This window comes from Rissa tridactyla, chromosome 18, assembly GCF_028500815.1.
Source record: "Rissa tridactyla isolate bRisTri1 chromosome 18, bRisTri1.patW.cur.20221130, whole genome shotgun sequence".
Taxonomy (NCBI): Eukaryota; Metazoa; Chordata; class Aves; order Charadriiformes; family Laridae; genus Rissa; species Rissa tridactyla.
The window spans coordinates 957,440-982,259 of NC_071483.1; the positions used below are offsets into that span (position 1 = coordinate 957,440).

Consider the following 24,820-nt stretch of genomic DNA (forward strand, 5'->3'; position numbering starts at 1 on the left):
CACCCCCAAGCCAGCCCCGCTCCCCCAGCCCTTCCCAGGCAGCAGCCACCCACGGGTGACCTCTCGTGGCCGGTCCCCACACACGGAGCTTTCATACAAGGTCTTTTTTCCCCCCAAATTCTTCTTCACCGTGCTCCTCCAGGGCAGATCCCTGTCTCTGCCTGCACAAGGCTGCGGTACCGGAGGGCTGATGCTCAGGAAGGTGCCGGGGCTGCGTGGCTCCGGTGCTGCTGCTGCAGTGCGCCGCTGGCTCCCAGGCATCACAGAATTGGAAAAAATTTAAAAAAAAAAAAAAAAATAAGAAAATTGACATTTAGAAAGCCCAGGAGGTGCAGGTAATGCAGCAAGCTCCCTGGCCCGACTGGAACAACCTGGCCCAGATTCCGTAGTTTGCACCAGCCAAATGCTGAGGTGGAGTTTTCCTCCCCCGGCAGCAGCTGCCCCCCGCGGTTCCCGCGCTGGCAGGGCAAGGCAGGCGCCCGCACCGGTGCCAGGGGGGCTCCTCACCCTGCGCCGCCGGGCTGGGCACCGCTGGGAAAAGCGCTGGCAGGGGCTACAACAGCCCACACCTGGGCTACGCGCCACGTGTGGGAGCAGCCAGACTCTCCTGAGTGCGAAATCGCGGCAAACTGGGTGCTTCTGGTAGTGAAAAAGAAGTGGCAGCGGGGGCACCGTCCCCAGAGCTGTCCCCCGGCTCTGCCAAGTGCTGCCCAAAGCCACGGAGCCTCTCCTGGAAAAAGCGCCAACTGTGCCCGGCTGCTCGACGGTGGACGTGCAAAGGTCCTCCGTTACAAACCCGCACCCCTCTTCCAGCTCAGACCTAAACTCTGCCAAACGCCCCCGGGATCCCTGCGGCACGTTCAATCAAACCTGCCCCAAACTCCTCCCTGCGTCTCCGGCTGGGTCCTGGGCACAGGAGCTGCAGGGAGAGGCGGCACAGCCTTGGTACCCGCGGCTGAAGGAGTCCCCGTAGGACGCCCTGGGGTGGCAGGCACCCCCAGCCCCCCCGTGTCGCCACTCCAGTCACTCACGCCCTCGTCCCACCCCTTCTCCAGGCCACCCTTAAACCCTGGCGCTGGTTTCACTAGTTGGGGCGTAACGGTTTTCAGGGATTCAGGATGCTCTTCGCTCGGCAGGTCGAGACTGGGCATCGGATCTCAAAGAAAGCACACACATTATCTTACAAAGGAAATTTATTTCATTTTTATGAAGCTTATATTACATGCATCGACTGAAGCTAGTACAACAGTTAACAGCAGGGCTGGGGTTTGTCCAGATTTCCATTAGTGTTTCTGGAATAAACCAGGCCAAATTAAAGAATCTTTTGCCCTTAGAAAATACAGTCATCATACAAGGAATGGGGTTTTTCTTTTGTTTTGTTTTCACTTTAATTACTCCTCCCCTACTCCCTGCCCTCGAGCGCATATAGCCAATGCTCCGGCTCACCAAAAAAGGAGGCAGGAGAGGAAAATCTAACACACACAGACACACGCACTCCCCCCACCCCATACACCCCTAACAAACCACTGAGATGGGAGGACCGAATCTAGCTCTATTCAGAGAAAAACTACCAACAGAATACCAGGAATAAAGCTCTTAAGCAAACCAGATGCAGTACCCTTTAATAATTTCACTAGATAAAAACGTTTTACACGTTGTTCAATGAGATGCTACAAATTCCTGTTGATTAGTTCTCTTTTGGTTTCATGGGTCTGAACAAGGGGCTGAATACACCGAAATATTGAATTCTAAAAATAAAAATATTGCGTTCTTGTCAGTGTCTGCTGGATATTCTCTCATACCCACCAGAGGAAGGTGTACAGTGCACCGGAGATTGCGGCCTACTATAGGCTTCCTATCAAGTACAGATACACAGAAGCAGATGCGTTCGTCAGGCCGGGCTGGTCTGGCACAGGTCGTGCTGGTACGCGTTTGTTCCCGCGCAGAGAGAAGACTGGCTGCAACGGCCCCCTTCAGTCCCCTGTCACCTGCGTGGCTTGGCCGTCCGAGGTTTGGTTGGTGGACTGAATGAACATGGGCTGGGTGATGTCCTGGCCCGCCGGCATGGTCACTTGCTGGATCTGATAAAGTTGCTGGCAGAGACGGAAGCGGGGGAAAGAAAGGACCGTCAGTTCTCACCCCACCCCGCACCAGCTCCCTCCGGGCACAACGCTGGGAGTTAACCCCACAAGGTCAGCGGTGGTGGTAACAGCAGCTCTCAGGTCCAAGTAAAATCTGTTCCCCCCGCACCCCCCTCCCCCCGCCCCCAAAAAAAACAGACCACAAATTGCCGCTAGACATTTGCTGCTAAATCATAACAAAGTAATTCCGTGAATTTCTGATGCCCAGACTGAGTCCGGGCAACTTATGGAACAGACAATAGCTAGAGTCTAGGACCTTTATTCCTAAACTGGCTAGGATTAAAATGGATCCCACCCAGAGAGCAAGGGACTGCGTTAATTGGGAGCAAAGGCAGCAGAACATGAAGAATCCACCTGAATTAAGACCGGCACCACATCCGCTTATCCTGCTCCCGGTTAGGGCTCGCTAGCAGCAGCAGCGTCTTCGTCGGGAGGAGCGGATGCAGGCTGCAGGACAGTCTCTCTAGCCCTTGACTTCAAAGGGACGTAGCACCAACCGAGTCCCAGGTCTTACCTGTCCGTCTGTGAACTGGCTGAACTGCTGCTGTCCTTGCTGGACTTCTGTCTGCGTTATCTGCAAGGGTAAGAGAAGGACGATCACTGACAGCGCTTTGGAGAGGGTCAGAACCCCGCTAACAATACTCTGCTGCTGCCTTTCAAGAGCTTTTAGACTCTTTCCAACTTCATTACCCCACCACGTGGTAAGACAGGGCTTACGCCGCCGGCCCGCAGTCATGCTGGTGCTAACCACAAGTCAAGAACAAAGGACATGGGATTCAGCTGTTCCAAACCAAACACAAGCATGTCCTCCCTGACTTCCATGAGGAGAACGCTGCCTCCAGGATGACAGAAAAGCAGCAGCCTTCCTATCCTCTGAAGGCAGAGAAGAATCCCTTAGCGACCGGTCTCAACAAGAACATGAGACAACCTGCCGGCAGCAACGCTGGTCCTGATGGTCCACCTCTGCAACAGCTTCCCTGCGAGGCTGCACGGCTGCTCCTCCCTCACCCAGCCAGAAGGAGCAGAAGTAAAGAGAAGGCTGATGAACCGAGGTTTTACCTGCAGTCAGCTCAGAAGCAGCAGGAGCTTTATACAGCGAGACACAGACACACACACACATGCATGCACCTTTCCCGTCCAGGTAAAGGAGGCTTCCGCTATGCTCCTTGCTTTATTATTCTGATGAAAGTAACAGGAAGAAAAGAAAGGCAGGAATCCTAGCCCAAGAGTTGGTAATTTCGACTGGAATTTGCAGTTTCAGGAGCTAGGGAACAACACTTTACCAGTTAAAGCCCTGCTGTTAGAGTGCCTACCTGCTGTGCATTGGTTGCAAGCGTCTGGATCTGCCCCTGGACTACCTGGGTGCCTGATACGGGTTGGGCTAAGCGGATATACTGCAGCTGGCCAGCATTCAACTGAACCTGGAGACAAGCGGAGGGGGCAGGGAAAGAAAATTAAACAGATAACTGTGTAACCTGAAACACACAAACTTGCCGTCTTGTTTCCACAACAGAAGCCTGAGTAACAGAGGACACCGGGAAGCTTCAGTTGATTAACGGTTTAGATGAGTAACTACCACAGACCCTGCCAAAGCAAGAACGAAGTCCACAGAACTCCTGCAGGTTCTCGAAGTAAAACCCTGAGGAAGCGCAACGTTACTACTTCCTCCAGAACGGGAGTGGGCAGTTAGTAGCTAAAGCGTATTAATTGCTAAATTTCAGAGCGCTTTGAGAACGCTTGTTTTTCTTTTGGGTCAGGAGAATCGAGTTACTACTTCGACGTATCATTTCGCACGAAGAAGATTGTTATGAGCTGGCTGCACACAATGGCGCTCCTATTATACCCTGCCAAAAAAATATAAGGGAACGTATGGGAAATTTTCACATAAAGACAGCCAAGATGGCAAACCCCAGGAATACCGCAAGGTAACACGTGGAAGCTTTTAACGCAACTCTGCAGCGCCGACACCCACCTGGCAAAGGCCAATACCTTCCGTGTCAACACTTGGTGTGCTACATTCAAACGCAAATTTATTTCCTACAGTCCCTGATCTTGCAGGGTTAGATGCTGGGGGGGTGCGGGATATGAAATCAGTCTCATCATGGTAACCCCAAGTCTCATCTTGCATTTTGCGCGATAGAAACAGCTAATACTACTAAATACACATCTGAGAAGCAATAAAAAGGTCACAGTATGATTAATACTACTGCTGGATTTTTCATTTAATGTTACTTAATTTTAGAACATTTAGATTCACAGTCTTAAGGTTAATTAAATACAAAGTATGTTTTCAGTTTTTTTTTTTTCTTTTTAAAAAGGGGAAAGAAGGACATACGAAATACCTGAGAACTGCTCAGCGACAAAGGCTCAAGTGCCTAGAACATGGTCTTGGCATCTACATAAACGCCGCTGACTTCACCAGCTGTGTCTAAAAGCTCCAATATTATTTCAAGAGCAAAAAAACTCCACGTGAGCATAAATGTTTCAATAGAGAATTTGTTTCTGCACCAAGGCCTGCCCGCAGATCATGTTTTCCACACTGGGGGCTCCTGCATAGATTTTAGCCACGCTATTAACTGAATGGGTGGAAGCGATGTAAAAACAGCGCTCTTCCAGAAATGAGGGTAAACGCCAAAGAACCCGCCCAATGAGGTCCAGCTAAGATATAGATTACATTTAATACAAGATTAATGCAGACAAACAAATGGTTACCGTTTAATTGACGTGTACACTTCCAGGTTTTTCTCAGGTTTTAAAAAATACAAGCCACCTTTCCTCGGGCAACCCGTGGTCCTAAACGGTAAGCGGCAGTAGGGAAGCGCAGAGGAGCGGGAGCAGGTGGAAAAGCAGCAGACAACATCAGAAAGGTTCTCTCAACACTCCTGCAATGGCCAGAGGCAGCGCCAGTTTTATGAGCGCATTTTAAACTGTCACGTTTGTGTTCTGAAAGATTCTTTGCTGAACCCGAGCAGATACCAGAGCGAAAAGGAACTATCAGAAGAGAGCGCTAACTACATCAAAAGAGAAAGGAAACTCAATGGAAAAATAATAAAAGCACAGCGGAAAGGGCAGAACAGACATCAGCGCTGAAGAGACGAAGGGCTGTAATTCTGTGAAACCAAAGACAAACTGCTTCCCAGGTTACGGCACTAAGGAGCTCTCGCAGCGAGTGCGGCTCCATGTTCTCTTTCACTTCGCTTGCTGGAAGCGAGCAAGGGGAGAGATGCTTCCTTCAGCACGAACCGTGGCTCTTCAACACGCCGTGATTAAGAAGAATCCTCTTAATTACAGTCAAAACAGTACCTCTGCTAGATACAGAGGTGCGAATTGTGACTATTTCATTAAAGCACTGCTCCTAAGTTGCTCTGTTTTGCAGTCTTGAAATTGCCATAGACCCAAGTGCTCCCAAAGACAAAAGACAGCAGACTCTGGCACTTCCAGTTTCCGTCTCACATCTGCAGCATAAGAAGCTTCCGAGGAGCAGTCACAGCTTCCTCGTCTTAGGTGCTCCCGGACAAGAGGAAGGTAGAACCATATGCCTGGCCAAAACCAGACACTAGTGAAAAAGCCTGCTAAAACCCAGGACCACTTACAACAGGATCCAGCTACGTGGAGAACAGGACTTTCTGCAGAAGGTTATGGCCCCCTCACAGCTACTTTATAAAGAATTCTTTCTCCTAGCAAGTCTCCAAGCTCCCTTCTGGTAGGGAGTTACAGCATTCACTGGAAACAACCGGTAAAAAAAAAAGTATGAACCATTTTTTATTGCTGAACCAGAGGAGGCTGCTGCAGCGTTCGGTACCGTTGTAACGGATTCACTGAGGCTGGCGGTGGAGATCTCCTTCCCAAATGCTTTGAAGAACAAGTATCTTGGAGAGACTTTCATAAGGAAAGGAAGGGGAAAAACAAAAACAAAAAAAGAATGTAAAAGAGAAGTAGTAGAGAACGCAGAGAAGAAAAAAGGTTGTCTGTAGTAAACCACTGTATTTGGCAAGCAATTCAGTTCCTTTCTGTTCCTTTCTGACCAACACCTGAAGCCAAGCAGTAGGAATCGGCTGAAGACTTAAGAGATGAAAAGAATTTGGAAGTGAACTGGAAGAATCTGGCCACCCCCACAATCTAAACCTTTTTCAAGATGTTATGGCAAAGCACGAGCACCTGCCAGATGTACGGAGGGAAGCTTAGCAAATCTCGAAAAGCAAAACTTGTGTGAAAGATCAGTTTTGCCACAGCTGTGGGTACACTTCTTAGTAACAGAAATGAAAGACGAAGTGAAGTGCTTGTCCTGGTCACTTGCTCTGACCTTTGGGCTGCTGGTTAAGTACACAGAACTGGACAGATTTTTTTTATTTTCTGTAAGAGGTGTGAAATTTTCCAGATGGGAACCAACAGACCCGGCTTTGTTGTGATTACAAGTTACAGAGACGGGGGGGAAAATGTGACTTTTTTTTGACCCACGTGTTTACCTAGGACACAGGCCAGAATGTCACTGCTGATGCTGGGTACTCAAAATCCCATTCTTAAGGCCACAGCAGGTCTGATGTGAAAAGTGAGGAGATATCTTCTGGTTCTGCAAAGCCATTCCTCCAACCAGCTCAAAGTCTTTTGTAGAAATATTTCTTATAACATAAAAGTTTATTAGTAACTCACAGATGGCACCTTTCCCGCTCAGTCTGCCAGGTCGTGACTTCAGACTGCAGAGGCAGAGCCAAGTAAAGGCAAAAGAAGTTAATTATGCTTGATTGAAACCACGCTGTAGTAAAGAACTAAGGTTTATCCAGGAAATATTTTAGTTATTGCTTCCTAATCGTAACTATTTCACTCGGGGGATAAGCGTGGGGCTGGGCACTGAGTCTACACTAGATGGGTTAGATTTATCTCCCCCTTCATGTCACACCTGGTTATTTTTCCTCTCTAAGTGCAGGAAACACACCACTCCATCCGAACTTCCTCTTGCAGTTAAAAAAGCGTACATATACAGTCTCATGCCAGAACACCAGCGGACAGCTTGCTCACTGTTACACGTTTCCGCTGGCCAAGTCTTACCGGGATTTGCTGGATTTCTCCTGTATTGGTGATGATCTGCTGCATGACTTGCATGGTCTGCCCAGTTCCGCTCTGAGCCTGCTGGGTCTGTCCTTGCGGCTGGGCCTGCACTATCTGTACCTGCTGGCCTTCTCCAACCTGCATCGTCACGGGGGTGGTCTGCATTCAGAACGGGGATAAGGACCAAGCAAGGACTGAACACAGGTGAAACGGCCACAAGATACAAAGACTGTAAGTGACAGACTGCTTCCTAGACCCGCTGTTCCTTGTTGATGCTTAAATCAGCAGGAAGGGAACCCAGAACCTAGATGACCCTTGTTATTCAGATATTTGAACAGCTGGTCGTGACCAGAAAACACATTTCTATCTCGGTATTGACTGTTCTGAGCAGCGAGAACAGGATACTGCAACACATTGCACTTACACACGGGCAAGCCGAGGGTTTCGCGGGCTCCACTGCCTGCGAAGCCCCTGGCCGCTGCTCGTGGCTCACCTGCCCTTGCTGAGGCTGGGCGATGATGATCTGTCCCGGCTGGATGGTGGTCGTGGATGTGGTGGTCTGCTGTCCTTGCTGCTGTCCCTGAACCTGCACCGCAGCAGGCTGCTGAGCAAGCGTGAAATAATACTGTACGGGCTCAGCTGGGGTCACAGCCTGACGCACCTCCTCCTGCGGCACAGCGGAACGACAGGTAAATGGCAGGGAACGGATCAACACCCAAACACCCCGACCACGGCTGAAGCATCCCCCCCATAAGCATGCTCCATGGGAAAGTATCTTTAATACCTCCCTCGTAACAGTTGAACTAAGTAAATCTGAAATGATATATCGAAACGGGTTTCCTCATTTATTCAGCTATATGGAAATCAAAAACATTTCCAATACCCTGCGTATAATAACGTGGTCACAATTTCATTATGAGAAGCAAATGAGTAAAATTACCATAGTTGAAAACCACAAAAGTCTTCAGTAAATTCCATCATCGCCTGTTATCTTAACACAGAATGAATTGCAAATGCACCAGGAAGACTTACAGAGCCTCATCTGTCAACAAAACCCTCTTCTTAGCCTACGTGTCCAACACAAATCTCAATCTAGCTCCGATGTTAGACGCCTGGGAATAAAAGTCACTGACTTGATGTATACTGTCGTGCCTTTATTTATTTATTTAAATCCAGCTTTTCCAGAATTGTAACAACTTCTTGTACCGTGGCTTAACAGCCTGATTCTGCGGGTAGCAGGAACATCTCAGCAGCATGGAGAAACAAAAGGCTCTGCTCTAACTCACTTTCAGAAGGAAAAAGCTGTCTTGTTTTAGCTAAGCATGTCTTTAGGAGAGAAAAGCCCCATACGATTAACAACGTTTTAGGCAAAGAAGTAGATTTTCAGAGATTACGTTAAGTGGCAAGCCGTTAACACTCGAGAATCAATATTTCTAAGCTCCCTAGAGGAGCAGGTGGATGTTACACCTTACGGAAGATGCAGCTCGCCAGATGTTCACTCCATGGCAGAAGGCGTAAACAATCCTCTCCCAGCCACCTCGAGTTCACAGCTGAGAGTGTAGGATGTTTACACGTGCTACGACATGGTGAATTCCCCCTTACACAGGTCTGCGTGATTCCCCCACGTTAAACGAGGCTTGCTCATGGGTTACCTTCAGCGTATCCGACTGGACAGGAAAAGAAAGGTTCACATTAAACCAGGTCAACGTATGTTGTCTAGATGGGCACCGGGCCTGAGTGAGAGAGCCCTTTTGCTCAGATGCTAGTCTCTCAGAGGGACGGCAACTAAAGAACAGACTTACTATTGGGAGGTTTCTCAAAAGCCTACCAGGAAATTACCCCCAAAGATTAAGCTGTTCACGGTTGGCTGTAATCAAGGAGTGACTTCTACGCCTGGCTCTCAGGGCAAACACTGGCACTATCCCACGCTACTGCAAACCACTGCAATCAAACACTTGCAATACTGCCTACACATGGTAATTTGCTGATTATTCCTACTGGCTTCATCAAATCCTTTGGGGGAGGGATTAATAACAAATTTAAAATACATATATACTCAACAGGACAGGTCTCCGGTTAACCATAAAAGCACACACACAGAAGACCTGCAGCTGTTTCTGTGAAGCCCGGTCCTTAGCCGTGTTGTTTCTAGAGCGCTCCAATCTAGCTGAATCCTGAAACAACTACGGGAACCGAGTACTTCTGTACGTATCCATTCCAGGCTAAGTTGCTTTTGCTACAGGCAAAAATGGCTTTAAATTTAAATCTGCTTGAACTACGTTATATCGCACCGTTTGCCATCTTTTATTTTCAAGCCACAGCTTTAGTTACCAGAGCAACATAACAGTTGTGGTTTCACTCCCAGCTCTTCCACGTAACCAACACTAACCTGTCAAACAGTCCTTTCCGTGGTAGAGATAAAATACAGATTGCACCCCCAGCCAGAAAGTGCAGGCTGTCAGCCTATAGGCAGCTGCTTTTCAACGCTGTTGAATCAAAGGAGCATTTTCCACTGCAAAGTCCTAACCCACATTGTTATTGGGCAGCTATTTCTCCATTAATCTTCCCGCGCCACAAGCGGTACTTCTAGTGACTCAGCAGTGTTCGCAGGCAGTGGATGTATCAGCGAGAGACAGATCTCTAAAGCCTGTTTCAATCCAAAACCCGACAGGGTTTCACTGCTGATGCTGTGCGACCCAAAAGACACAGCTCTGGGGTGATGTATCATCAAGACACACCACCCCAGCAACCTATATGCATCTAACACCCTACTAAAATACCGCAGACACTCATTTGATTATAGAACTGGAATGTTCTGTAATCAGAACATTCTGATGCCAATCAAAAAGCTCCAGCGAGGAAAAGATACGGGCAACATTCTCCCTCCCAAACATGGAATACTTCTAAAAATAGCGCTACGAAGTAGAATAACTGAATGAGGCACCTAGAAGAACGGAATTTGCAATGCCAGAATTAACCCGGGTTACTTCAGGCTGCAGCCAACTCGTTTCGGCTTATCAGGCTGAACCAACTGAAACGCGGGCTTTCTTCCCCCCAGCTGGGCAAAGCACCGAGAGCGGCTGCGCAACCTCCTCCTTTGTCTTTTTATTTAATATTGAACTAGTGATCTTTGGACAAATCATCTCTGCTGCACTGCTGCGGGGATAAAGCAGGGAGCTCAGGGAAGGGATGGAAGGAGCCGTGCCGCGCTCCCAGGTGTGATGCTCACCGTGCGTACAGAATACAGAGTTCCCAGCACACCTGTAAGGAAGCCTTGTGATGCTGCTAGTTTTAACCATAGCAGACTGCAGCAGTAGGAATGGACTCTCCAGCACATACTGTGACACTTAAAGGTATTTTCCTCATTGACTAGAAAGTTATGCTGCTTCTGGAAATCAGGATGAGAGGTTAAACTGAACTCAGGACATCTGAAAGGATGAAGCCTGTATTTCCTCCCTTTGGCTATCGCTTCCGTAGCACCACGAGGGCTTTGCATGTTTTCCAGACTTATATTGAAATACGAAAAAAACCACCCCAACATGTCAAAGAAAAACTTCCAAGTAAAACACTTGCCAGAAAGATGTTTTAAAGTATGCCAGCCTCTCCAGTTGCACTCACCAGAGAAGCTATTTTAATGCTTAATCCATGTTGGATTTTTTCAAAGGCTAACCCACTGCAAACCCTCAAAAGTATCAGGAAAAAAAAAAAAAAAAAAGCTGAAGGAATTGTTGTAAATCATTATAAACTACTGAAAAAATTTACTGTTCAAGAGAACAAATTGGCCCAGCTGAGTCCTGGCCAATGATTCCAGGAGTTGCTGAAGAAGGTGCAGCAGTGTCCAAGCGGAGCTGTTCCCTAGAAGAAGCGTATTGATGGTAGCTCAGCCACGTTATCTACTTGTAACGAAGAGAGATAAGCAATTACCAAACCGGTGAAAAGCAAAGACCAAAGCTTTGGACAGCAAAACATCGAGCTTTTACGTGGAAGAGAGAAATTAGTCTACCAGGAGCTGGATCCGTTTCTTCGTGCGTTTGAAGCGGCAAGACTGAGCTTCAGCCACACCTCATGGCGTCTTCAGCCCCGTTTCACACACGGAGGGAAACAAGCGGTTTGTAAAACACAAGCAGCCTGTTAAGTTTGAAAGATGTTGTGCTCAGAGGACCGCAGCAGCCTGCTGCTGTAAACATCCGACTGAAAGCTCCGTCTAACACCTTACAGCTTCCAGTCAAGGATGTTTACAGTAGCAATGACTGCCCCAAAGGACGCAGGAGGTGGTACAAGCAAAGAAGGCGGTTTCTCCCGTTACAAGTCAAAGGATGCAGACGCAGCACATTTTTTAAAGTTAAATTTTTAGCATTGGCCGCTTTTGGTATCAGAGCTATTTAGCAATGTCTTTATCACTGAAGTAAATCCGCAAGTCAGACTGCTGTAAATCCCCCCCTCAAGCCCTATTTCCATTAAAAAAATAAATTTAAGAACCTGAAAATCACTGTAAATAAACATGCAAAAGAGAGAGGCACAAATCTCACGTGTAAGTCTGATTCTGTATTGCTTCAATCAACTTTATTTTAATTAGGGACCGAAATCACACCAAGGAAAGGACAGACGATAAGGCAATCATTTTTATGTCTTACCTGCCGCTTCGGAGGCTTCAGTTCATCCCTTGGAACAATATCGATGAGAAAGTCAAATTGATCAAACTTTGTAATTGCCATGGCAATGTCATTCCTCTACAACAACAAAAAGAGAAAACCGTTCTTCAGCTTTAGAAGTCTGTTTTGCCACTGGATAAATAAAGTTCGAGCTTTTCAACTGAGTCAAGCGAGGATGTCTTTTCCAGATCCCAAGTGCTCAAGCCGGGTGCCAACCCCACCGCCTCGTGCCGTGTGAGGCCTCCAAGACGCGTGATAAGGTGCGTGATAAGGTGCTTATCAAACTCAGGCTTCTACAGTCACCTGCGCACCCACCCAGCCTCATCAGCCTTTCCACAACGGTACTGCTGTAACACGCCGCAGAGGGCTCATGACGATCACCATAGGCTTTTAGCACATTTAAAAAAATGAAATTCTTCTAAAAAAACAACAACAAAAAAATAAAAATCCCAAAGCTATCTGAAAAGAAGCTTTGCAGAAAGGTGAGGATCCTCCGTGTATTAGTAGCAACGTATGCAGAATCTATGAGTTGGGGATGGGATAAAAAAAAAAAAAAAGAAAAAAAAAGTATCACAGGATCTTATTCAGGGCAGGGGAATCCCAAGAGATCCTGAGAGAACAAGCTTCAGCATGTGGAAGGGCAAAACAATTAAAAGAAAGCACAAAGATTAAAACATATACTCAGCAAACTGGCCAAACATGTAACAGAAAATGGATGTGTAAGAGCCAACGAGCTTCTAAGAAAAACTGGCAAGGTATCCGCTCAAAATGGCTTATAACTTTACTTTTATACCTTGCCTGAAAAAGAAATCCAAAGAACAGCATTACGTCAAAGCAGTAAAAACCTGAATAAAGAGTTACCCAGCAGTAAGTCATCACTTAAATGTATTTGCTTAAGATCCGAAACAAGATAAAAAAGCTGAATTTCTTTAAAAAAAAAGAAAAAAAAAAGAAAAAAAATAAGTACTCTTTCATTTTAGAATCCTTGCAAGCCATCTTAAAGAGTAGGGATAATTCAAGAAGTTATTAAAAGCCTCATTCTCATTAGCTGAAGATAAATTTGTAAAGCATATATATGAACAAGATTTGCGACAAAGATGCCTACGCTGCCTAACGAGTAGGTAAAATCTACCAGACCATCAGTCCTCTCATTTCAGGCTAGTTGACGCTTCTAAACCTTACACCGTCTTGGCATTTAATTGCCAAACATGGATCACGTAGAAAGCATGAGGGAGACAATCAGCAGGCTGAATACGTTATAAAAGTATCTTCACCGGGAAGAAAACTTTTACTGGACAGAGGTATCTGGTATTTCATTCTCTCTGCTGAGGACTGGGTTCAATCCATTCTCCTCAGGAATAGACTTCCATAACTCAACCCTCTCCACTGGAAATTTTCCCCCCGAATACTCGCTGAGCCGAGCCTGCGTTTCTGCAGCTGCTCCGGGACGGCAGCTGCCGGGGAAGGCACGGCACTCAGAAATAAAACCCAAGTCAATTCAAGGTCTTATACGTTAGGATCAGGATTTAAGTGGGATTCTGAAATAAACGGACCCATCCGAGCTTGAAAACTGTTACCAGGACATGCCCGAGTCAGCACTTGTGCTTACGAAGCGTCTTATTCATGGAATTTATAGCAAATACATCCTTCTCCCAGTAACTGCATTAAAACCTGGGTGAAGCGAGTAGCATCACGCAATTCAGCGGGGACCGAGTGGCTGGGTGCCCACCCAATTTAGCAGCTTTGGAGTGCAGTCAGACGGGTCTCCCTGCCCCTACAGCAATCTCTGCGCCCGTGTACAGGAGAGCGGACATCACGGTCCTTACCGCCACAGTCTCCCACCTCTGATCTGAGCGCCTGAACTGACGGTCATCATCATTTCAAGTAGTTCTGGTCAACACATGAGACTAGAAGTCAGTGCCATTTTTTTTCCCCCCATAAAAAGACCCTGAAGAGTTACAGCTTGCTCTTGAATCGCTGAGTGACTACAATCGAGGGCCTCTCAACCCAGAAGAAACAGTAATCTGTTCTGGAGGAGGGTATTTTCGTTTTCATCTCTACACATTTATCGACACAAACTGCCACCTACAAGCTTACATTAGAACTACGACTCAAAACCAAATCAGCTGGAAGTTGAACAGCTACAGCTATCCCGAGTGCTCCAGCAGGTGACAATTAGCCGACAGCTGCAGCTTTGGGGTTTTATTTGGGTTTTTTTTTTTTTTTTTGGGGTGGGGGGGGTGGATTGTGTTTTGTTTTTTTGAAAACAAATGAAGAAAAAAAAGCATTTCAGTCGCCCAGTTCCACTGCGCGTTGTGCTTCGTACACAGGTTTGTAGAGATAAACACAGGTACTAAAGTTACTGTCTACAAAACATGCCTTATATTATGGAAACAGAGTTGGAAACAGTTCCTGAAGCAGCTGAAGGCCAGGTAGGAGCAGCTCTGTTACCTGCAGAGTCCTGCGCTTGTTGTCTTCTGTGTGTATCCAGGCTCGCAAAGTCAATTCTGTTATGAATATCTGAGCTGCCTTGGCGAACAACACGGGAGCTTCTGCACTGATCATCTGCAATCAGATTTACGATTTTTTTTTTTTTTTTAAGTTTTACCATTAGTATTCTAATACTGCAAAGCTGTAGTCAGAGCAACTTTATCACGTTAGTCGAATCTGAGTGGCTGCATTGTTTAACAGTGAAGTTGAGGGAATTTCCACATCATCCCTGGGTGTGACAGTCCAAAGAGCTACCAGCCTCAAGTTAAACACAGTGTTACGAGTATTGCGCATCTAAAATCTGTCTCGAAAGTCTGTTGCCTCCACGACTAGTCAGGTGTCAACTCCATGCTCCATGGATTATGGCGGGCCAGTAAATGGCACCAGGGCACATCCATCTCCAGGGTGTCAACCAGCAGCTTCTCCTGGCAGCGCCCTGGCACGCGCATAAACCATTTGGAAACTGAAGGGGACAGGGTGAGGGCTCGTTTTAAAAACCTGGCGCTTACTTTATCGTTGTAACATTTATATAATTTGAAATGAATGCTGAAATTGCAAAGGAGGTTTGGAGGCCTGAGAAAGACTCTGCCTCACCAAATTCCTTTTCCTTAAAAAGTATCTAGCTCAAGTTTTACTCAAATTAAGCAGTTTGACTATTAGCCGGCTTGGCATTAATGCTTACTAGTACAGCCTTCTCCTTGTTAAATAACGTTCCAGGAAGGTCAGAGACTTCCCTCCCGCCCTTAAATCTCACCTTCCCCTTCATCAGCAAAAAAAAAAAAAAAAAAAATCGGCATTCACTCGGTTCAGCCACTGAACCGGGAGCCCAGAGGGCTGGGGTCGCTCCCCTGCCAGGCTGGATGAATCGCTGCCTTGTGTGGGAAGACAACACACACCTTTTTCAGGATCTCATTTAACTGTGAAAAGTTGTCCTAACAGAAGGACGGTGTCACATTGAGAAAAAGAAGAAAGTGCAAGCCCTTCTCTTTTCTCTTAGGGGTTAAGTGTCTGACAGTTTTCCGCCTTAAAAAAGCAGGAGGACTGGAGCAGCGCAGGAGTCAAACCTGACAGGTGATTCCCTTCTCTTTCCTCTTATGTCACTAAGTTTTCATCAGCCAACTCATGTATTACCATCATCGTCAAGGGGTCAGCTCAAACACCGCCATCAAAACCACGTTTATCTACCTCAATTATTACTTATTTTTTCCATAAAACTCAAAATAACGTAGCACCCTTTGAAGTGACATCGCTCTTCATACTCAACACTCTAGAGATTTGTGAAAGGCAGAGCAGAGAGAAACAAGGAGGGAACACGAGAAAAGGCAATTAAGCCCTAGAAAAAAACCCCAGGAAATACAGAATTAGAGAGTACACTGGTATTTACCAGAAGGCAGCAAAACTGCAAAAGTCTTCAGCAAAGATCCCAAATGATTTTGCTTTCCCAGCTCAGTTTAATTATACAAGGCCAGCTAATATTGCATTCAAGGCAACTGTTGAAACGTGCTTTAAAAATAAACAATGATAATAAGTAATGAATTGCAAGGAATTATAACTACAATATCCACCAAAAGGATCATCAACACTTAAGAAAACCCCCGTGAGCGTACCTTCACGTCTTCATCTAGTTTCATTATCTTCTTAATACGAGCCAGAGGGAGTTCTTGAACTCTGAAGTCTTTCTGCAGAGAGATTCAATTTGAGAGAGTCTTTACTGATACTTAACTGCAAACAAAGGTAAGACAAGAAATGTTAGAAGTCACTATTGTCTGGAACTAAACTGGCTAAAATTACATTTAGAAAAATAACTTATTTTCTTTGAGGTATGGCAGCTTCTCCTCAGGCCCGAGAATTCCAGTGGGCTTTTCCGTATTTTATACCGGTAGAATTCTACTTGAATCTTCCATCAGACACTTGTATCTACTACTTCACCTCAAAGTGGAAGGCATTCTGCAGAACAGAACGTTTCTGACGGTACACATTTCTGCATCTATTTATATTTGCAGGGACTAATTCAATTAGCTGTCTTGGGATCCAGAAACCATTGGAATTTACAAAAAGTCACAAGAGAAAATGAAGGCAAACGAGCCATGGGGGGCCACAGGATGAAACCTTCTTTGCTTTATTTGTACTTCCCTGTTGCCCAATACCAATTTTGGTGTTAGAAACCTCGCGAGAATCTCGTTCAAAAAAAAATAATCTCTTCTATGATGGATTTCACTATTTTCCAGCAAAGAGAACTGCTGACTCAAAATGGTGAAATGATGGTTTAGGGGAGAGCGAGCGAGCGCTGTCACCCGGCCTGAGCAGAGCCTCACCACCACCAGCGGTCTCCCTTCTCTGAGGGTAGAAAGAGGAATAAAAAAAATATAAATCCAAGATGTGTTGCTACCAGGAGCCTCTTAAAAAGGGAGAAAAGCTGAGGCTACGTCCCATTGCATTAGGAATGCAGAATCCCTACCCACAAAGGGCTGCTAAAAAAAAAAAAAAAAAAAAGTCTTCCCTTCTTCACAAAAATGTCATAAAAAAAAAATAAAATCAAAGGAACCTCATTTCTCTAGGGATGAAGGCGCTGCAAGACATTTTAGTGAAACAAAAGGGGGGAAAAAAAGCTGAAAATGCTATTTTCTGTTGAAGGAAAATACGGAAGTTGTGCCTGGTCCAGCCAGCGCTCCAGCAGGGGGCATTTTATTTAATTCGTATATAAAAAATTTATGTCTATTTATATACATTATTTTATATGCGCATATACTTTAAAGCGCTCCATGCCCTCATTCTGTAGAGAAACATGAATGAGGTGCTCCTGGTGCTCCTAGTAATGTGCTGCAGAGGAGAACGGATCTGGAGGAGCGCCGAGGGCTGCCGCATCCCGCTGCAGAAGGAAGGGTCAGTTTGGAAGGGTTTGGGCAGTGGGAGAAGGGGGCAGGCAGGGCTGGGACCCGGGCCTGAACACACGATGAGCTCAGGGTGACATTTCCAACCAGTAACTGCCACATAAACAAGTTACAGGGTTGCTAGGGCATGAAAAAATATCCCAAAGGTGTTTTTTGAGTTTGTTTTTATTTGAGGGTTTGTTTTTTTTTTTTTTTTTTAAAAAGCTCATTCCTTTTTAAAGAGCCTCCTGAGCTTTGAGTAAGGCTCAAAGGAAGTTGAGGACAAAATTTCTAATTTGTGAAACCCCTAACAGTCTTAAGTATCTTAACTGCTATGAACAGCAGAACTGCAAGTAGACACGCATAGGTACAGCTATTAAAATCTTTAGAGAAGAGACAGTGGGAGAAATTACCAAAAATTAAAGCTCCTTTATTCCTTTAAGGCAGACAGGCAAACGTCACATAAATCAAAATTAATACGCAAGAAGCATGGTGAAGGGAAGCATGACCACTACTGGCTACTACCCAGCAGAACAAACTTTAGACACCAATTCTTCATCTTTTCTTTTTTCCAAATTAGGTCTCAATGTTTTCACAGGCCTCTTCTCGCTCCGTGTGGAGCTCAAACGCGAGTTCCAGCCTAGTCCTGCTCCCTGTTCCTCCCAGAAAGGGAGACCTTTCTGTTATCCAGGGCAGAGCACGAGGAGCTCTGCTTCGTTCTTCTAAAGCAGCTCCCTTGGTGTTTTCACCCTGAATTTTAGCTACTGGTGGCACGTGGCAAACCCACCAGAGCAGGCAAAGCGTGCCCTGGAAAGCGGGCAACCAAAGCAGGCTTTCCACCAAACAGCGGCTCTGGCCTCCGCTATGGATACTTACGTCCGCATCCACGGGAGCGCTTCCAGTAAGATGCACAATTCAATTTCAGGATTTGATTACGCAGGAGACAACCACACGGGAATGTTTTGCGGGTATCCCTATCCCTTTCCCTTTCCAACCCCCTTCACTGTCCTCAGTTAAATTTTCAATGACTTACTAGCTTGCAATGCAATAAATAGATTCATACGAAGTTAAAAATTAAGCTGCCCATACTTGATAAGCCGCAGAATAAACCCCTTTCATGTGGAGATGAAGACAAACTACAGCTCTTGAACACAAGAATTCACTGCGCTGAAAGAGGAAAGTAATTAGTTCTGGTTATGCATACAAATTTCTACATCTGTTTCTTTAATCAACTATCTGCACGCAGGCTGAAAAAAGCAGCTTATCTTCATGCTACTGGGTTGGGGTTTTCACTTTGAACAGCCCGTCTTTGACTGGAGTTCCTTTGTTTTCGGGTACATTAAAAGCACAGGAGTGTGCTTTCAGGACCACTGTATCACAGTCATCCATCAATCTCTCTTGAAAAGCCATTTTTATTACATGCCCTTGTTCTCAGGCACATCTCTTTTGGGGATGGAAAAAAATAGAAGCTACTTAGTCCAATTCTTATTCTCAGCCTATACAGGATTTTTTTAATCAAATGCCTTTAAATTAATAAAGCATGTGATAATGATGCACTTGGCATTCAAGTGATTTTCAAAACTTCAGGCTTGTCAAAGGAGACGGTTCTGAAAGAGGGCATAATAGTCCCATACAGAAGACTAAAGCCAAAAATTCATTCACAAAATTGTAACTGTTTGCCAATAGCCAGGTGTTGGAACGATGAAGGGGGAAGAGACTAAGTCCCGTTTTGAACGGTGACATCTCCCAGGGTGTACTGATGTGGCTTGTCCTTTGGTGCGGGTAAGGGTTTCCTCACACGCTGCTCACACATTTTGTATTTCAGAATTGGAACAGCAGTTAAACAGCCCACATAGTACAACGTGAGGTATATTCTCAAATCCCTCAATCTTCTGTTAACTAAAAGAGCTTGTGGCAGCTACACTTATACCTATAGCTATTTTAAAATCGCATCCCTTTCCCCCCCAAACAGAAGATAGTTCCTCTGCCATGCTCTAGAAAGCAGCCACGGTCATCATTTCACCTGTTAAAAGAACCTTTGAGTCAACTTTGTCCTCTTGTTTAGTCCAGAAAGAGCTGAAGGTGTGACTATTATATCTCACTGTGCTATCAATCAGCCGCGTTCAATTTATATCTCAAGTTTTGGCAGTTGCAGCCAACAGTCAAAAGCCTGGCTGAATGATTATTTATCAGCTCTTAAGGCCACCTTGCAGGCTGTAAACAGCCGACTCTACTGGATCTCATAAGCAGCAGGAATTTGTTCAAGCTGAGGTTTATCTTGCCAGCAGACGTTACCAGGCACTTTCCACTGTCAGTTCTTCAGAAATAACACAGCCCACGAGGACACTCACCACCGTGAGATTGCGTATCTCCTCCATGACTCGCGGCCAGAAGGACTGGAGGCTTTGCTGGGCATCGCTGTTGCTAGCTGTGCCGAAGCCACCATCCGTGGACATTCTGGTAGCTGGGAGAAACAAGAAGCGTTAGCAACGAGGGAGGCAGGAGTCAGAGGCCCCCAGCGGTTCCAAGTCCCAGGGCTACAGGAAGGGGCCAGCCTGGCTAATCGCTCTAGGAGACTGCCAAAGTAAGATATGCCAGCCCAGGTCTCACAGCCTCTGGAATAGTTATTTAAAGTTTTATTTATTTTTCCAAAGATTGAAAAAGAACATTAAAACAAAATAGTCTCGTTATTCCCCTATTAGGGCCCTGCCTTTACACCAGGAGTTACAGAGTGAAACCGATGCTCGGTCACAGCTCACACTCCAGTGCGCGCCTATTATAAAAATCATTTTTTCTCTTGCTTTTCACAGCCAACAACAGCACAGGATACGGCAAGCAAACCCCCCTCAAGTTGAAACCAGAATGTCAATGTAAGTCCGATATTATTTCTAAAAAGTGTTCTAAAACAGTTGCTTCTGTGCCTGTGAGAGGTGTCAGCTTTTGTGGCTCTACACTATTTTTAAAATACCTCTTCTCCTTGGGTATAATCAACAGGAGAAATTAACAGCCTGGATAATGCAGAACGTCAAATGCAGAAAGTAACATTTAAAATTCAAATCTTTTAACTGAAACAATTTTTTAAAAAGCCCCATGCCTGCCATTTAGTATTCTGCAACTGCAGGATGTTAAGCAAGTCTGGCTATTATTAAATTTATACTGGATGTTGCCTGTGCTTTCATTAAGAGTTGTATCTTTGCAAACGGCTTTATTTCCAGTATGCACCAGTAGTTAGTCATCAGCAACTTTATGGGGAAGACGAAAGGACAGTAACTGGTTCAGACCTTCCCCTGGGAGCACGCTGCGCTGCAGTGAGGATGGGGAAGAGGTCAGGACACACGGCCTGGGTCAACCTCGTCCCCGGGTGACCGGGATGGTGCCAGCCCGCGTGGCACTGCCCAGGCACATTTCAAGTTCCAGCTGACACAATTCTGTTCCCCCCCATAAACTCCTGGATCAAGTCCTGCCTTTTTGCCAGGGAACTCTTAGGACAGCTCCAGTTAATATTAAAAACGAACTCAGATGCGCAACTTGGGAATCCCTTGGAACGCCACGACCAGCCTTGCTGGCTTCCCCTGTGCGACCGGAGTGCGTGGCTCCGGCAGGATTCCCAGCAGGATGGCAGCCTGGAAGGACGGGGGAGACGTGCCAAAAACCCACGCACACGTAGGACCTGCCAAGACGCGGACTGCAGCAGGACAGGACACGGTGCTTCCCAGGTACCAAAAACACCTCGGCAAGTTCCCGAAGAGTCACCGCGCACTTCTCAAGCAAGCGGAGCAGAGGAAGCCAGCGAGTTACTGACGTTAAACGCTCTCGGGGTCACTCAGGGCAGCTTTGAAGTTTCCATGAGTGATACACACACACCGTGTCCAAACAATCACTCCCCGTGTCTCTCCTAACTTACAGCAAGAAAGAAAGGGTGCTCCATTTTCTATAGGGAGAGATCTCAAGATACTCTCAGATACTTGTGTGTCGCCATGTCATGGAAAAAGACACAAGAGTAGATTTAGCTCTGACATAAACAGCCACAATCCCCGTCCGCTTTTGATCCGCCACGCGAAGGTCTATGTCAGTCCTTCCTCAAGCCGAAGGGAAGCACAGTACCGCTGTACAACGCACCAGAACACCCATGGGAGGCAGCTGCCAACTGCCAGCAATTTCAAAACCTACTATTCCGAAGCAACGATGATACATAAAATCTTATTAATAGATCAAAGAGATGAACGTCAGACAATTAGTTCGTTACCTCCTGCAGCCTACACCTTCCACGGCAGACTCTGTGAACAGTTGTATTTTCCTTTCGTCAACCCGAGCAGGGGACACGGGAGACGTGGGAAGAGCCGAGGGGGATTCTGACAGGGGGTGACAAAGAGGAGGGCAGAAGATCATACTTTCAGTCTCAACGCAAATGTTCAAGACAGGAAGAATTCCTGGTAAGGAACCTGTGGAAATAGGTGACTGGCAACTTGATGACTCTTCAACAACTATTTGCATTATAATACCATCTGCCTACCAACTAAGATATTTCAAGTATTTATAAGAAAATACAGAGAGATAAATATTCTAATGAGAGTGTTAAATTGGCAATTGATTCTCCCCCGCTTGATGTGCATTGTCAAACGTAGACAAAAAAATAGTTTAGGCGCATAAATGAAAGCTCATCCTTGAGATCTGCTCTGTGCTGGCAATATTTCAACACTAACACCAGGCAGGGTCTCTTCTGCAACCGGAGATGCAATTCGTCCGGAAGACAAGCCAAATCACTTCTCAAGGCTTTATTTTAAAACACAAATTACTTGCACTCAAGCGACTTAAGTGCTGTACTGGAATATAATGCTCTACATAACCCTAAGAAAACAACAGGTTAAAAAAAAAGTAAAAAGCTAATGGAGTGAAGAGGAAGAAAATTCCTCCACCACCACCGCCGCCGCTTTACCCCCTGCCGCACGCAAAAGCGAATTTCTTGCATTAAATATATGCCTCTGGTATTCATCCAGATTTCAGGAAGAGCTAGAAATGGTTTACTCCAGTTATCTATAATTTAAAAAGTCCTGTCGATGAATACAAAAAAACTCCTCTCTTCAAGGTAAACGCAGGACTGATTTCAGAATGCAAAACGAACAGCCTGACGCTCGACCCAAGGGACAATTGCTACTTTAAGTGACTGTTTGGGATAATGGTTAGGAAATTGAGTTAGAGTAGAAACAAGAGCCACCAATAGGCTAATTTTTGGAAAAACTCACGGAATGAAATCACTATAAACTCCAAAATAAAAGCCTGAGCAGGTTAAAAGTGCTCAGAACATTACTACAGTAATTTCTTCCCCTTACAGCGGGGATACAGAAGCGGGGCTGAAGGTGCCTGCAAGCATCAGAGGAGGGCGGTAAGGAAAAGAGAAAGACCCACACCAGCACGCAAACCCACAGCGTTGGCTCTGCGAGACAAACGTCACTAATGAAACCATTCCTGCGCAATTAGGTGAGTTCCTTCACCCAAGGGGAACCTGCGTCCTCTTCTCTTAAGAACGCCTCCTCTCAGGATTAGCGCCAAGCCAGAAACATACCAAAGCACACAACAGAAGATAAGCCCACCAAAGCCAACGGGGAGGCGGCTCCTCTGATTTCACGGTATCAGCGTCTCAACCTGTTTGTCTTTTTTGATAGGCAGGTTGCAGGGAAATTTTTAGACCTTCATTATACTTCACCTTTCCTCCTCTAAAGATTTCCTCCAGAAGCCCGTGCAGAAGGGGAGAGGTGCCCTGAGGATCCCCACGCTCCCCGCATGGCGGGGTACGGTCTCTCCAAAGTTTTAAGAGTAAACTGGTGGCTCCAACGCCATCTTGCTGCTGAATAACAGAAGTTAATCTCCCGTATCACCTGGTTGCCACAAAGCGTAACCGCAGCCAGAGAGAACTTGCTGATTCCAGCCACGCTGCGTCTCCGCACAGAAGCTGGGCAAGCACCTTGCAAGCTTGACACGCTTTTGCTCTGGCACAATACTTAATTGAACAAAAGGCGGCATCTCCCCAGTGCGCCTGAAGCAAACGGGACACTGCGATGACCTCGGATGAGCGAAACCACCAGCGTGAGTCCCAGGAGCCTGCAGCCTGAAAACCAGGCTAGCGGAGATGCTCTCGCAGAAGAATCTAGATGAGGAGGGTCACGCACACAAAGCGCACTAAGTCACAATGCGAACACATTACTGAATTAGATATAAGCAAGGAAACAACCACTCCCCCCCCCAAAAAAACCCCCACAGCAAGAAATAAGGGTGTAAGTACAGGAGAGACTGCGATACACCTGCTTCACAACAGCCAGCCCAGTCCACGCAGCCTGGAAGACGCTCCATGAAGGCAAACGTTTTGTTTCCAGACTAAGGGAAAAAGAAACCTCAGCCAAAAAGCTGAGGTCTGCGCATAAAATGCCTGGAGGTGATTACGGAGCAGATTAGCAAGCACATCCCGAGAGCTACGACATCAACACTTTGCAATTAGAGCTTTTCTGCTCACCGGAGCAGAACACCTTTTACAAACATTACAACTTACAAAATCCTGTGGCAGCTGACAGATACTTAAGAGCTTCACTTCAGAGGAGCACAAAGCAAGCACGAAGACACCTCCAGTGTCTGTCGTTCATTTTTTTTGTTGCTGTTGCTTGTTTGTTTTTAAGTTTAGTTTGTTTGTTTTTTAACCAGATGCTAGTTTGTGCTCTGTCTTGAACGCGGAGGGACGGGGAAGCAGGCAAACGGAGCTGTCAGCCTGGATGCCTACAATCTGCACGCTTGAGCAAGAACCTGCTATTGAAAACACGAGCTACAGTATAACCACAAATAAAACCAAGATCTCTGATCTTGCAATTCCACCTGGAGCAGGAACCCAGAGCTTTTCAGCTGGAAAACCAACCGCCAGGAACATCCCACCAGACCCGGGACGTTCCTGGGCATCACCGGTGCCGCTGCCCAAGTCAGCTTGGGAAGGGGAAGCGGAGGACAACGTCCCCGGCCGGCGAGGGTCACCTCACAGCTTCCAACGCGCGCGCTTTTAAGCTACTCCCAAGCTGGCCTTGACTAAGAATTCAACCAAAGGCAGCTGGGTGGAGAGCAGATCTAAATTAAGTTTATCCAAATATCCGCAGGAATATGCAAAGGGCGAATGCCAGAGGGAAGTGCTGAAAAGCCTCGAGGCTCTTGATGAAGGTGGTTTTAACCCGGCAATATCAGCAGGTACCGCAGCCCCTGGTGACAGCACGCGGCAGGCTCTTTGCATGCGGCACACTCAGATTCCCACGACTCGCGTTATGGGAAAGAGCCGGTTTTACACAGCGTCGTATTACAGGGCGATAGAAGCATGTTCCATCCAAATGTCTTAAAAAGACGGATAAATCTGAAGTAAGATGAAGGCTAAAAAGAAATTAGACAGAAGCGGAGGCAAATGTTTTGCCTCAACCTCCTCAGTGTCTAGCTACAGATGAGGATAACACACAAATATTTCTGAAAACTGACACTGCAAAAACAAACTCCCCTTGCCAGACCCACCACCACCCAAAGACAGATTTAACACCTCCACATCGACAGTGGTTAGAAGACACCCCACCACCCCCCAAAAACCCCCTCCTCACACAAC

General features: G+C 46.3%; 1 protein-coding gene across 20 annotated transcripts in view; it reads right to left on the minus strand.

Annotated features, from left to right (window-relative positions):
* Positions 1–1,175: 1,175 nt before the first annotated feature.
* Positions 1,176–24,820, minus strand: part of NFYC (nuclear transcription factor Y subunit gamma) — a 34,827-nt gene continuing 11,182 nt past the window's right edge. For 18 of the 20 annotated variants that reach the window (XM_054223460.1, XM_054223469.1, XM_054223473.1 and 15 more), the window contains 9 exons: positions 19,551–19,663; positions 15,937–16,008; positions 14,291–14,404; positions 11,822–11,917; positions 7,681–7,854; positions 7,188–7,346; positions 3,455–3,562; positions 2,656–2,715; positions 1,176–2,093 (listed from right to left, as the gene is read on the minus strand). In XM_054223460.1, coding sequence (XP_054079435.1) covers positions 1,974–2,093; positions 2,656–2,715; positions 3,455–3,562; positions 7,188–7,346; positions 7,681–7,854; positions 11,822–11,917; positions 14,291–14,404; positions 15,937–16,008; positions 19,551–19,655 — 1,008 coding nt within the window. In that variant the 5' untranslated portion in view covers positions 19,656–19,663 and the 3' untranslated portion in view covers positions 1,176–1,973. Of the gene's footprint in view, positions 2,094–2,655; positions 2,716–3,454; positions 3,563–7,187; positions 7,347–7,680; positions 7,855–11,821; positions 11,918–14,290; positions 14,405–15,936; positions 16,009–19,550; positions 19,664–24,820 lie in introns of those variants that run through there. The other 2 variants (XM_054223454.1, XM_054223453.1) reach the window with 2 other exon arrangements.